We start from the raw sequence: 14,553 nt of genomic DNA, 5'->3' as shown, positions 1-14,553 counted from the left end.
CAGTGCCTGAGGCTGGGGATGGAACCTCAGCCTCCTTTTCAGACTCACCTGGGGCCATGCTCAGGGGGCGGAAGAGTGAGGGGCAGAATCCTCCACCCATCAGAATGTTCTCTCTCTGTCTCATCCCTGTGTCTCTCTTAGTCTCTGTTGTTTCCAAGGACAGAGACTCAAATCCTTAAATGTGGGTATCATGTTCATTGGGATATTTTACCACTCCAAGTAGTCATTCTGTGAAGCAAAGCTCATACCTCACACTTGTGGATCCCAGTGCTCCTAATTCTGCACCAGCTGCCCTGCTCTTGACAGTTTTCATACTAGGAGGTATTACATGCTCATTAACATCTCTTTGTCCATCTAACACTGATTAAGTACTACTTAAATTATATGTGATTTTACCAAATTTGTGACAAAAATAGTCTGGCTGCACCTGTCTCCATAGACATAGCATGTTGTAAGCTCCAAATAACCAAACCTACCCTCAGAAGGGCCCCAGAGGGAATATTTACTCATAGTGCCAACTGGGGTGAGAGTTAACTAGCCATAAAAATCAGATCAAATAAAACAATGACTTTAAAGAAAAAAGAAATTTCTCTCTAAGGTAGTAGTTAGGTGAGAGGGTAGCCATGTTCCATACAGTCAACCACAGGCCAGGTGCCTTCTGTCTTGTCACTCCATTATTTCCAAATGCATGGTCATCATCTGCACAGTTAGAGCTGAGTTAGACAGTGGGAGCCAGTGGGAAAGGTGGATAAGGCATGCCCATGTCTTAAGACCTATGTGGGGGAAATGGCACCCTTCCTCTCTAATTCCATTGGGAACTCAATGCCACACTAACCTGCAAGGATGCTGGGAAATGTAGTCCCTGATAAAACTCTAATAACTATGGAAGAAAGGGAGAATGGATTTTAATGGACACTCAGAAGCCTTTGACATATTCCCCTCATGTGTATTTAATGCAACTCTCTGCAGTTATAAATACATCCAGGTTCTAAACATTGGTTGTTTTGTTTTTTCAGAAAGAAGACCTGGGCCGGCCATGTTGTGTCTATGGACAGTTCTACAGTAATGAATCAGTGCATCTTCAGAGGGATGGAAAAAAACAAAGAAAGGTAAAAATATCTTTAAAAATTAAGATTTAAAAGATTCTTACAGGCACCAATTAAATGCAATGTAGGCCTTCATCTAAGTCTATATAAGTCAGTGGAGGCCATCAAGAATTGGAGATAGCAGTTCACGTGTCCTCTTTTCATGTCTCCAATTTCTGACATCAGAAGAGGATACCTTTGTTAAGTATGAGAGGATTTTTCTAAGACTTAGAAGGAAGTGTTGGTATAAATAGAACTAATGAGGTAGAGAATGAAATACTTGATTCTGAGAACTATGGACGCTTGCTCAGATAAGCTATATGTGTGAGTGACCAGTCCTGGAGAGGAGGCAAAGACCACCCCTTAGCTCTTGGCAGCTACGTCTTTCTCTCTTGCTACCTTCTCTTTTTCTCCTTAAAAATAAATGTATTTATTTAATTTTATTTTGGTGCCCAAGAGATGCATACATACATTTTTTCCTAGTTAAAAATAGGTGACACACCCTCCCCAGTTTCTTTGCCAGCCTCTCCACCCCACACCTGCCTTTCCCAGAAGTAACTACTGTGACCTCCTTTGTACATTTCCTTCCAGAACTTTTTCTAGGTGCTTATATATGTAGAAAAAGTCATTCTTTTCCTTCTTTTCTTTATTTCTTGCTTTTCTTCTCTTTTCCTTTTGCTATAGGCTGTCATACTGTGCATGTTGGTCTATTTTGTAATATTTTTTAAAAATTCAGTATGTCTTAAAATGATTTCAAGACCATATATGAGAATCTACTTGTTTTTTGGTTTTGGTTTTGGTGTTTTGAGAAGGAGAGAGAGCACACACGCACAAGCAGGGGAGGAGCAGAGGGAAAAGGAGAGAACCCCAAGCGAGCTCTCTGCCCAGTACAAAGCCCAACTTGGGGCTTGATCCTATCACTGTGAGATCATGACCTGAGCTGAAATGAAGAATTGGATGCTCAATCCACTGAGCTATCCAGGTGCCCTTACCTTGTTTTTATCTGTCACAAAATGAATAGTGTATTCATGGTATAAGACTCCCACTGTTTATTGAGCCATGTTTCTGTGAGTGGTGGGCAGGTGGGTTCCATTGTTTGCCCTTATATCAGTGTTGGGGGGCACTTTCTGGTATGCGTCTCCCACACATATGGGCTGATAGTTCTCTTAGGAGGTTACTGAGTAGAGTTGTTGTGCCAACCTGTGTATACATTTAAGATCTCACTGAAGATTTCCAAGTCATTTCTCTAAAGACTATTTGTCAATAGGGCACTATATTTCCTCGTTGCCTGCCCTCCTGCTGCAACTCAGCTCTTTATGCTCCTTTATTTTTGCTGGTCTGTTGGGTGAACAATGGTATCTCTCCATGGTTGTCCTTCCTTCTCCCTTCGCTTTACTCTGGGGAAGTTCATCTCCTTAGGTCTCTCTGTTACCTGGTTTCATCTCCCAATGGCAAATGGCAAGCCTCTATCCTCATAGGGACCTAGTGACCTAGCCTGAGTCCCAGGACATCTGGGCAGCCCTTTTCCTATCCAGAAGTGGGCATCACTTCGTTTTCCCTTCTGAAAAGGACCTAAGCATGCTTCTCCAGGAGAGGATTACCTGCTTCTCTTTTGACTCCTGGTTTTGAAGAGCCTTTGGTTGGATTTTCCTACTTCAGATGGCTCCATCCACCACCCACTGTCACCGCCATCACCATTGGCAACCATCTGAGTTTATGGTATGTGTCAGGCTCTGTGTGCATCACTGGGCTGACGTAACTCATTTAATTCTCATGTGGCCCTGTAAGATAGGAAGTTGTGTTATTACCCTCATTATGGCCACTAGGCAATATTAAGACAAAAATTCATTCAAAACCAACCCAAAACAAAAACCCTATCTTGCCATGGAGCCCTAGCTTCTAGCATTGCCCTCACTTGCAATGGCAAACAGACCCACATTAACTTCTCCTTGAGGGTGTAGCTGTGGGGCCATAGGGCCCATGTTTGCTGTTGCCTTGGCCACACTCAGTTGTTATTCTGCATCCATGGCTTTTCTGAGGATAAGTGGGAGCTGAGAGTTTGGTTTTGGGGTTTGTCTTCAGCTGGCATGTGAGCACAGGCTTCCTCATCATATCATCAGCCCCTCTGCTCTGGGGTATTGTTGGGGGTGGCAGCCTTCCCTGAGTTTGTCCAAAATGTTTCTCTGGAAAGGGGTTTTCCAGGGTTAGAAAATGGAATTTAACCAAGTAAATTTGAAGATCAAATTGGCTTTACTAAGCGATTCATGAACCAGACAGTATCTCATCTAGTAAGTAGAAAGGAGCTTGGACAAGGTGTACAGAATGGAAGGTTTTAAAAGGAAGGAGGGTGGGGCAGGAAGTTATTAGCAAAAGAAAGATTGTTTCAGGCCAAGACACCTTTTTCAGGATTGGGGAGGGAATAGCAGGGCTTTATAGATGACCCCACTGATGCTGATCAAAAAATTTCAGGTTGACTTATAAAAAGTTCACATTCCTGGGATAGGGTGAAACTGTAATGAATAATGAAGTCTTGGTCTGCTGTTGTGGGAGGAAAATGATTTCGGTTTGGGCTTGTTTCTTTTTTTAAAGTTTATTTATTTATTTAAGTAATTTCTACCCTCAGTGTGGGGCTTGAACTCATGACCCCTGAGAACAAGAGTCACAAGTTCCTCTGAACCAGCCAGGCATCTGGGCTTGGTTGTGTGGTTTTTTTTGTTGTTGTTGTTTGTTTGTTTGTTTGTTTTTAACAGCAGGTTGAGCATATTTATCACAGGGGTAAATCTGCTTTATTAGGATAAATACACCCCCTGAGCTGTGGAGGGAGATGTGTCACTGGCCGCCACAGATCCAATCAGTCACCCTACTCTATAAAATTGTAAGTTTGGGAGTGCCTGGGTGGCTCAGTCAGTTAAGCAGCTGGCCAACTTTGGCTCAGGTCATGATCTCAAAGTTTGTGAATTTGAGCCCCGTGTCAGGCTCTGTGCTGACAGATCAGAGCCTGGAGTCTGCTTTGGATTCTTTGTCTCTCTCTCTTGTTCTGTTTCTCACCTGCTCATGCTCTGTCTCTCTCAAAAATAAACATTAAAAACATTAAAAAATAAATTACATAAAATTATAAGTTTAGATCTCATTCTAAAAGCAAGCAGTATGTAATTCCAGAGGCCTTCCTGAGGCCCTCCTCCCATTAATCTTTAGAGACATGCGAATTTAGACCTGGAAGATCCTAGGCTTATTATTACCATTTCCTGCTTCTTCATCAATAGTTTTAAGCTGTCAGGCCTAAGGTGATGATGTTATTGTTTGAGTTCCCACAGATAAGCCTCACTCTCAGGCCTTAGGGTCTGCCTCTAGGTCTTTGTACATCACAGCTACCTCTCGTGTCATTATTAGAACACTGATCACGCTTGTTTAAAAAATTGAGCTTATTAGCAGATAATGCCTTGAAGGAAACTTGCCCATTGACCAATGGATAATTCATTCAGTGAGCATTTATCGTATACTACCTATGCAGCTGAGACAGAAAGATGGGTGAGATGAGTTGTTAGAGAATTCAGAGTCGGGGGTGGCAGCAGGAGGCAGTTGTACACACAATGACCAATGGTTAAGTAGAAACTGATTCTTCATTGGTCAGTGGGGATGATAATAGTGTCATCTGCCCTGGTTTGCTGGGGCATGTCCTGAGTTAGTTATAGTAAAGCACCTGGCATATAGTAAGCACCCAATAAAGGTGGCTGTTTTGATTTTTGTTGTTTATTTTTTAAAATTTCTTTTAATGTTTATTTATTGTTCTTTGAGAGAGAGAGAGAGAGAAACAGAGCATGAGCAGGGGAGGAGCAGAGAGAGACGCACACACAGAATCTGAACCAGACCCTAGGCTCTGAGCTGTCAGCACAGAGCCCGTTGCAGGGCTCCAACTCATGAACCATGAGCCGAAGTCAGACGTTTAACCGACTGAGCTACTTAAGTGCCACTTTGTTGTTTATTTTTATTCTTATACAGGGTGAGGAACCCTGGAAGATTTTTTTTTATCAGGAGATTGATAGGGCCAGTGTTTTAGAAATGATAATCAGTCAACACTATTTCTCATCCTAAATGTGTTCATAGTTTTAGTGTCTGCCTTACCTATTGGACTGTGAATTCCAGAGGGCCAGATCTTCCCTATCACTTACCCAGTGTGTGGCACACGTAGGTGCCCACTAGTATTTCTGGACTGATGTAGTGACAAGGGGTAGGCCATGGGTCCCTGAGGTGAGGTGCTGTGACAAAGACGGCCAGAGAGAAGGACCTCAGCTCTCCTGGGGCCACCCCCATTTTCCTGAGGAGAGCTGCTACAGGCCCTGCCTGCAGACCACACTTCCTTCTGCGGGAACACAGTTTTTGCTCCTATGCTTTGTGGACATTCTGTCTTTGTAGCCTAGTGACTTTCTTTCTTTTCTTTCTTTCTTTCTTTCTTTCTTTCTTTCTTTCTTTCTTTCTTCCTTCCTTCCTTCCTTCCTTCCTTCCTTCTTTCCTTCCTTTCTTCCTTCCTTCCTTCCTTCCTTCTTTCCTTCCTTCCTTCCTTCCTTTCTTTTTAAAGTTTTTTAATGTTTATTAATTTTTGAGAGAGAGAGAGCGAGCGCAAGGGGGGAGAAGCAGGGAGAAGAAGACAAGGATCCAAAGCAGGCTCCAGTCTCTGAGCTGTCAGCATAGAACCTGATGTGGGGCCCAAACCCACAAACTGGGGAGATCATGACCTGAGCCAACGTCAGATACTTACCTGAGTCACCCAGGCACCGCTGGCCCAGTGACTTTATTGAGGAGACCTCGTCTCACAGCCTTTATTGACTGAGCAACCATGAGTCACTGCTTCTAGCTCTAGGTACGAACTCACTAGAACACAGGATTTCTAGATTAAGCCCCTGGGGAGTTCAGTTTTTTGCTGCCATCAGTGACTATGCCTCAGTTTCCTCAGCTATGCAGCAATGGAGTTAGGCAGGTGGAATTTCTGATGTTCAAGAGGAAAATTTTGAGGGGAGAGGTCCTTACTCTTCTTGTAAATCCTTCTTACAAGGATTTACCTTTGGGGAAATGGGTTGGTGGATAGGATTTAACCCATGATGGAGAAATGGAAAGGTTTAAGTTCATTCATTTGTTCATTCATCCATTCACTCATTCATTCATTCATTCATTCAGTCAGTCAACATCCCTTTGGGATGTTGCTCCATGGGAGAATGCTCAGATAAAGAATTATTAAGGCCTTTCACTCTCAGATTGGACAAATGCATGTCTCTTTATGAAAATAAAGATCTTTGGGGCACCTGGGTGGCTCAATCAGTTAAGCATCCGACTTCGGCTCAGGTCATGATCTCACGATTTGTGGGTTCGAACCCTGCGTTGGGCTCTGTGCTGAATGTTTGCTCAGAACCTGGAGCCTGCTTCAGATTCTGTGTCTCCTTCTCTCTCTCTGCCCCTTCTCCACTTGAGCTCTGTCTCACTCTGTCTCTCAAAACTGAATAAATATAAAAAAAATTTTAAAAAGATCTTCTCTGGCTCACTCATTTATTTCAGTGTCTTGGGCACTTCCTTTGTGCCATCTCTGCTCGGCTTTACTCTCCTGGAAGGCTGGGCGTGCCTGGTGCAGGGACACCCACACCTGGCTCAGGACCCAGTGTACAGTGAGTGACTTCAGAACTGGATAGAAAACAGTAATTTTTAGATGGTGACACGAAGGGCTCAATCCAACACTGAGATTTGCCCGAGTGGTGTTCTGTTTCATGCTCGGGGTGACTGATTGTCACGTGCTCAAGAGCCCTCACCTGCACACAGCTTAGTTTTGCTGCCTGTTGTTAGTTGTTCTCTTGATCCCTTATCAGCTTCCATCTTGTCCTTAGGCTGGAGCTGTTTTGGTCACTGATTTTTATTAGCTTTTGTTCACTGCCCACAGGGCTGTGTGGGGCCCTGCTCCACCTCCTTCACCCTCTACAAATTTAGCTTCTGACCTTGAAAGCTAGAAGGGAGGGTATAACTTCTCCTGACCTGAGGCTCTAGTCTTATCTCTTGGACTCACAAGCCTGGTGACCTTGGGCAAGGCGCTTCACCTCTCCAAGTTGTCTTCTTAGAGGTCCCCTCAGTATCCTATAGTTTGCTCATTAGAATATGATTTCCTCCAATCAGTAGGCTTTGCAGGAAAAAACAGGGCTTGCTGCCAGACTTATTTGGGTATTGCTGACTTAAGCTCAGATAAATGTGGCCTTTCTCACTGGACCCTACAGAGCCAGTGTGCATGCAGCGGCCTCTCAGGAGAGGGTGGAGTGTGCAGCCTGCCTCATCTGCTGTTGCATAGATCACACTGGATGTGCTGGGTTGGGAAATCTTGAAGCTTCCTCCCAGAGCTTCAGTGATGTGCCTAGGGCAGAAAGGCAAAGTAACCAAAAACACAGATGTGGATTTTGGAGAGTTTAGCATTTTTATTTTTGTTTTTGTTTTGTTTTTCCATTAAGAACTTTATTTTTGGGGTACCTGGGTAGCTCAGTTGGTTAAGCAACCGACTTCGGCTCAGCTCATGATCTCTTGGTTTGTGGGTTCAAGCCCCGTGTCAGGCTCTGTGCTGACAGCTCAGAGCCTGGAGCCTGCTTCGGATTCTCTGTCTCCCTCTCTCTCTGCCCTTCCTCTGCTTGTGCTCTCTCTTTGCCTCTCAAAAATAAATGTTAAAAAAAAAAAAGTCTAAGTACATGAAATAGAAGTTGGGGTTCTGATTTTTTACCTTGCTTTTCTGTTTGGAGTGTAATTGTAACTACTGTAGTGTAAATGATGGAAAATAATTGCATATGTTAAAAAAATAAATAAACAGAAAAAAAGAATTAAAAAAAAAAGAACTTTATTTTTATGGGGCATCTGGTGGCTCAGTCAGTTAAGCATCTGACTTTGGCCCAGGTCATGATCTTGTAGATCGTGGATTCAAGCCCTGCGTCAGGCTCTGTGCTGACAGCTCAGAACCTGGAGCCTGCTTCAGATTCTGTGTCTCCCTCTCTCTCTCTCTCTCTCTGCCCCTCCCTGACTTGCACTCTGTTTGTCTGTCTCTCAAAAATAAATAAACATTTAAAAAAATTTTTAAAAGAACCTTATTTTTATTTTTTTTAATGTTTAGTTTTTCAGAGAGAGAGAGTGTATGTGCACAGGCTAGGTGGGGAGGGACAGAGAGAAGAGACAGATGATCTGAAGCGGACTCTGCGCTGACAGCAGAGAGCCTGATGCAGGGCTTGGACCCACGAACCAAACCTAAGCCAAAGTCAGGCACTTAACTGACTGAGCCACCCAGGTGCCCCTCCATTAGGAACTCTCAAATGGTATATAGTATATAGTATGATAATATAGTAGGCAAGGTAGAACAAATCTTCCAACCCCTATAATAAGCCTGCTGCTAAGTGAATTAAGAGTAAGCAGGGAAGGTCAGCCGTCTTCATCAAGGTTTTCATTCAGGCAGAAACTCGCTCTCCCATGCAAAGAGCACTAGATGCAAGTTAAAAAAAAATGTTGGGCAAGCACTATTCCTGGCTGTGTGACCTTGGGTGTGTCTCTTTACTTTTCAGATTCCTCTCTGGCTTAAAAGAAAGAGGCTGGTTAGGGAGTTTCCTTTCAAGGCTGAAATTTTCTGCATATTGTTTAAAACAACCATAAGCCTTATGAGGCTAGATAGGGTCTGTGTGTCTTCTTCTCAGTGGTTTCTCCAGGCAGTGTCTGGGATGTAAGCTTTTGTTAAACAAATGTGAAACGGAACAGACCCCTTATTCCATTCATTGGCACAACCCCACGGACAGCTTACTCAGTTATTGTTAAAGTAATTTAGTGAGTGCATGTGATCTTATCTGAGACACAGGAAGACCCCTTGAGGGAGATGATGTGATCTGACAGATGAGGAGCTGAGATTTTGGGAAGTGAAGGGCGGGACTGTGGTTCTCTAACAAGGAATGGAAGGGCCAAGTCCTGAACCTGAAGTTTTGTCTTGTGTTTTTTCACCGAATCAAGTCCTTATCTGTCCTTGTCCTGATCAAAGGCATTCGTTAGGACAGGTCTTGAAAATCTACTATGAAAACACTGAAAAAGCCCTTTGGTTCTTGGTGGGCCTGGCTAATCCTCTATATGGCAAATTGTAGCAATTTTTGCTAATTCCTTGGGCACCTCCTAAAGGACCTTTTATATAATTGGCTCCAGATATCACAAGGACTGAGCAAAATGCATGTTGTTTGCCTCTGTTTTGCAGATGAGGAAACAAAGTTTTAAATACCTGTCCCAATGTCATAGGTAACTAACAATTCGGCTCAGACTTAAACCTGTCTTTGACAGTCTCAAGGGGGAAAGCATTTTCACCACCCCCTCTACTTCTTATATGATTGGGACCCTCATCTTACCTCCAGGAGCTCAGAGCCCCCTGCATAATGGTGTGGGGTTGGGGGTGGGTACTGCTGCATCTGCTCCAGGGGTGGGACTGAGCTTCAGGCAGCATGGTCCAGTGAGGTGCAGAGAGTGGGCATTTTAATCTTGGGAGCCCATCAGCATGTCCTAATTCCCAGTGGTCTTTGTCTCATAGGATAGCTCTTATGACAAGGGGAATTGTCAGGAGAGTGTTAGGGGAGGTGGTAGTGTTCCTGGCTCAGTTGTTGACATTTTCCAAGTCCTACTTTGCCATTTGTGAAACATGGATAAAAGTGGTAGTTAGGTCATAAAGTTGATGTGGAGGTTCAGTATGGTAAGGAGTGCCTAGTTCAGTTACTCAGCACCTAGGCAACACCAAGCACATGGATTTAGTCTGTTTTTAGGCCCCCACCAACCTCAGAACCAAGGAAGAGCTGTCAGAGCACATCCCCTCTGCTTTTCGGTGACTATCCCTAACATATGTTGATTTCTCAAAGAAGCCAGCCAGCAATTATTTGAGTATCTCTCTTGTGCTTAGCACTCCATCAGGCATCCTGGAGGGATACAGTCAGATGTGGACCTTGTTTACAGTATAGAAGGGAAGATAAATGAGTAATAGGACACAAGAAGGGCATGAGGAGGGGCCTAGCAAGATATGGCACATAGTGAGTACTTGGAAAATGTCTTAAAACACTCAAACTGGAGGGCACTTGAATGGGCAAAGTACTCGGTGGTGTACCAGGGAATGCAATTCATGGAACACGGCAGGTAGGAAAGGAAGAGAGAGTCTGTGAGAGTTTTTGTCTGTGGCCCCCAGTCATCTGGCTGAGGAAGCTGACCCAGCCCCAACTCTGTGGAAGGATGGATCTTGGGTGAAAGGCAGCACCTGTTTTGATGCTGAGCCCTTGCTGGGTAGAGACCATGTACAGCAGAGAGAATCCATAAAGAATTCCTTCCAGGCAAGAGCCTGGCACTTTCCCTGGAGGTGAATCAACGTTTTCAACTCCAAGTGTAGTAAATTGGGTTTGGAGAGCTGGGGAGGCCACGGAAGGTGGTGTGTAACCTTAATGGAAATTATCAAGAATTATCAAGATACATTTATGAGGTGCTGGTTTTGTTTGGGGTGTTTTGCTAGGGTGCTTTTGTTCTCTAGGTGGGAGGAGAGATGGGAACTCGGGGTAAGGCTTCCCAAGTGTTGCTGCTGGGACTGTAGCTGAATATGGCTTTGTCCCACCTGTGTGCGGTGTTGTGTGTGCTGTGTGTAGTCCCAGGAGCAGCCAACGTCTTCCTCAAGGATGGGCATTGACAGAGGCTCCCTGTGCCAGGCACTGTGCTGGACTCGGGGATATGCCTCTGACCAGGACAGGCAGGAGCCAGATTACATCTAACAGGGTCCTTTCCCTGGAGCAGTTTCTTTCTTTTTAATTTTTAATTTTTAAACTTAAAAAAAAATTAAAGTATTATTTATTTATTTATTTTTGAGAGACAGAGAGAGACAGCATGAGGAGGGGAGGGTCAGAGAGAGAAGGAGACACAGAATCCGAAGCAGGCTCCAGGCTCTGAGCTAGCTGTCAGCACAGAGCCTGACACGGGGCTCAAACCCATGAACTGTGAGATCATGACCTGAGCCAAAGCCGGATGCTTAACCGACTGAGCCACCCAGGCGCCCCTCTTTTAATTTTTTAAATGTGTACTTACTTTTGAGAGAGAGAGAGAGAGAGAGTGAGCAACGGAAGGGCAGGGAGAGGGAGACACAGAATCCAAAGCAGGCTCCAGGCTCCAAGCTGTCAGCACAGAGCCCGACATGGGGCTCGACCTAACAGACCATGAGATCATGACCTGAGCCAAAGTCGGATGCTTAACCAACCGAGCCATTGAGGTGCCCCCACTGGAGCATTTTGTAGTTTAGTTTATAAGGGCAGGAAACTAAACAGGAAGCAGAAACAAGAGTATAAGAAGGAATGTGTTTTAGAAAAATCACTTTTCTTGTTTTGTTTTCTGTATGTAGGAAAGCTATTGATTAATAATCTTTTTATTAATGTTGACTATTATTATAAAATTATCCTACTCATTCTAATAGTTTTTTAGATATTATTATTTGTGTGTGTGTGTGAAGAAAAATTTTTCTAGGCACGTAATCACATCTTCTGCAAGTTAATTGAATTTTGCTTCCTCCTCCTTCCCTATTGGTAAAACTTTGTTTATTGATCTAATTAGACTGGCAAATGCTTCCTGAGTAATGTTTAACAATGGTTATTTCTGAAGTCATTTTTACCTTACGCTGACATCAGTGGGAGTGCTTGGCTCAGTTTGAGCTATATATTTCTCAAGGCAGTTTCTCTCTATTCCTATTTTGTTAAGAGATTTTGTTAAAAAGTCCAGAATAAACATTGAAATTCAACAAGACTAGCATCTAAAGAGATGATTCTGGTAATGAGGTAAATTGTACTCATAGATTTCCTAATATTGACCTGTCCTCGCATTCCCGGAGCAAGCCACATCTGGTTGTTCTTTGTATCTCTTTTAATAAAAAAGCATTTTGAGGGGCACCTGGGTGGCCCAGTTGGCTAGGTGTCTGACTCTTAGTTTCAGCTCAGGTTATGATCTCACAGTTTGTGGGATCGAGCCCTGTGTGGGGCTTTGCACCGACAGCATGGAGCCTGCTTGGGATTCTCTTTCTCTCTCTCTCTGTCCACACCCCCCTCCCCACTTCAAAATAAATAAACAAACTTAAAAAAAAAAGTATTTCAAGCTACTTGCCATCATTTGAATTATTGCTCCATGAAGATGCAGTTGGTTTCTCTTGTGGCTTAGAGTAATACCAACAGAATAGCTTTACTTCTGTTTGAGAAGTCCAAACGATGCACAAATCATTAGTTCATTAGGCCAGTATAGTACTGCTGATGTTAATATGTACAAAACACTGCTGGCTGGCTGGCCTTCAGTGCCCTTATAGCAAGGGGTTCTTGTGATCCTATGCAATGGTTCTATTCAGTCAGGATTTGTTGTTGTTGTTGCAAGTGGCAGAAACAAAATTCAGTCTGGGTTAGGGAATAGAGGGTTCCTATGAATGGATGGCCCAACAGTAGGTAGCTTCAGGCATGGCTGGATCCAGGGGATCAGTGTTATTAGGTTTTGGTCTCACTCTTTACTTCTCTTGGCTCCACTTTTTTCTGTATTGGCTTCATTCCCAGAAAGGTTCCCTTCACAGGAGACCTCCCAGAAGCTACAGGCTGATATTCTCTCATAGCTGTGGACTGAGAGTTTATCATTCCCACTTGTTCCAGTAGGACTTTCCAAGTAGACTGGTATTTGTTTCACTTGGGACACATGCTATCTCTGGAACTCAAGGGCGGAGGATAAGATCAGCCTCACCTGGACCCATGGACTGAGAGGGGAAAGGGTGGTTCCCCCAATGGGAAGGCCGAGTGCAGTTACCTACAGACAAGCAATCAGATGCACAGTGGCAGAAATCCCCAGTGTTTGTGCCATCAGGGCCAGTGATCCCCTTTCTTTAGTGGCCATTGCTGTCCTTTTTCACAGGTAGGAGGCGTGGCTCCAAGGGGCTGTGATACCTTACCCAATCCTTGGGCTCAGCAAGTCAGTGACAGAGCCAGGATTCTAAGTCCCTACGTGAAATTCTAGGCCTCACTTGTTCTACTGAATTACACATAGAAACAGGAGTAAAGTGTTCGCTGGGCATTTTGAGATTTGATTGTTAAGTGAAGGATTGCTTTGGGCCTACCTTAACCCCTGGCTTGTTCACCAAATGTAATAATTCATCTTGGTGATTCTCTCTTGTCCCCTTTCCATGATGAACTTAGAAGGTAGACACTTTTAAAGGGGTGTCTTTGATGGGATGGTAAGTTTTTTATGTGGAGTGTGTATAGTAACAAAGTTTTAATTTGGCAGAATTTTGCCTGGTCTGATTTGTCATCTCTTCAAATGTTTTTTTGCCTTTTAAGCTTTATTTTATATATGGTGTGTTTCAAATTAAAGGCAAAACTCAGTGAGTTTCTACCTGTGTTTCTACCCCTCAGATCAAGGTACAGTACTTGTTCAAACACTCTTTACTAGCTTCTTCCCAGCTGCCCTGCTTTGCCCCAGTCCCCACCTCCTCCCAGAAGAGCTGTGCCTTCCTCACCACTGCCTGGCCTCAGGCTGTCCCTAAGAACTCTCTCCTGGATGTGTTGGCCTGAGTCCAAGGACGGAGTTGGGAACCTGGTCCTGAGGAGTTGTGTCTGGAGAGAGGAGGGAAGTTACCACCCACAGAGGACAGACACAGAGCGCCCCCCCCCCCAGTGCTCTACATGGTCATGAATGCACACCATCCAGTTATGTATTAGAAGGCCCCCTTGCTCTCTGCTCCTCATTTATGGACAAGGAAACCAAGGCCTGAAGAGAGGTGGGATTTGTCAAAGGTCATGAGCTGATGCAGTTTCAAGGCCAGGGACAGATGGTGCATGGCTATAGGCCAGCCATCCACTGTGGTCTCTCCTTCATTTCATGATACCTTTTTTTTCCTAGGAAATCTTGAAGCTCTGTGAAAGATGATCTATATAGTAGAAAGAACTGTACATGCTGGTAACAGACATTCTTGGGTTCAAATCCCTGCTCTGTTTTAGGACCTTGGGTGAGGCTGTTAATCTTCCTGAACCTCAGTGTCTTTATCCATAGATGAGATATTAATACTAACCTTGTAGGGTGGTCATGAGGTTTAAATGAGATGACAGGTATCACATACTCAGCATATTGTTTGGCACATGTGATTTTTATATTTGAAAAGCCAGTTTATAGCATCTCTTGGGGGGGTGGTGAGAAGTGACCTAGAAGTAATCTGAAAAATCACAACACTCCCCACTCCTCCCCACCCCTGCAAATATGAACACATTCGCATGACTTTAATTTTACAGTTCTGAATTGGTTTAGTAATAATGATAGCATGGTATTTAAGAACACAGGCTCTGGAGATGGATGCCTTGGTTCAAATCCTGATTGCTGTGTGGTGTAACCTTGGGTAAATTACTTAACCTTTCTGGGCTTTAGTGACCTTGAATGTGAAGTGAGGCTAATAAGA

At 43.9% G+C, this 14,553-nt stretch overlaps 1 protein-coding gene across 1 annotated transcript in view; it reads left to right on the top strand.

Annotated features, from left to right (window-relative positions):
- ARHGEF3 (Rho guanine nucleotide exchange factor 3) overlaps positions 1-14,553 on the top strand; it is a 280,046-nt gene that overhangs the window by 15,934 nt on the left and 249,559 nt on the right. The window contains exon 2 of the mRNA XM_029917716.1: positions 1,017-1,109. Within this exon, the coding sequence (XP_029773576.1) occupies positions 1,017-1,109 (93 nt within the window). The remainder of the gene's footprint in view (positions 1-1,016; positions 1,110-14,553) is intronic.

Source organism: Suricata suricatta, chromosome 12 (assembly GCF_006229205.1).
Source record: "Suricata suricatta isolate VVHF042 chromosome 12, meerkat_22Aug2017_6uvM2_HiC, whole genome shotgun sequence".
Lineage (NCBI taxonomy): Eukaryota > Metazoa > Chordata > Mammalia > Carnivora > Herpestidae > Suricata > Suricata suricatta.
Note: the sequence above shows the minus strand (reverse complement) of the source record. Positions and strands in the feature narration are given on the sequence as shown.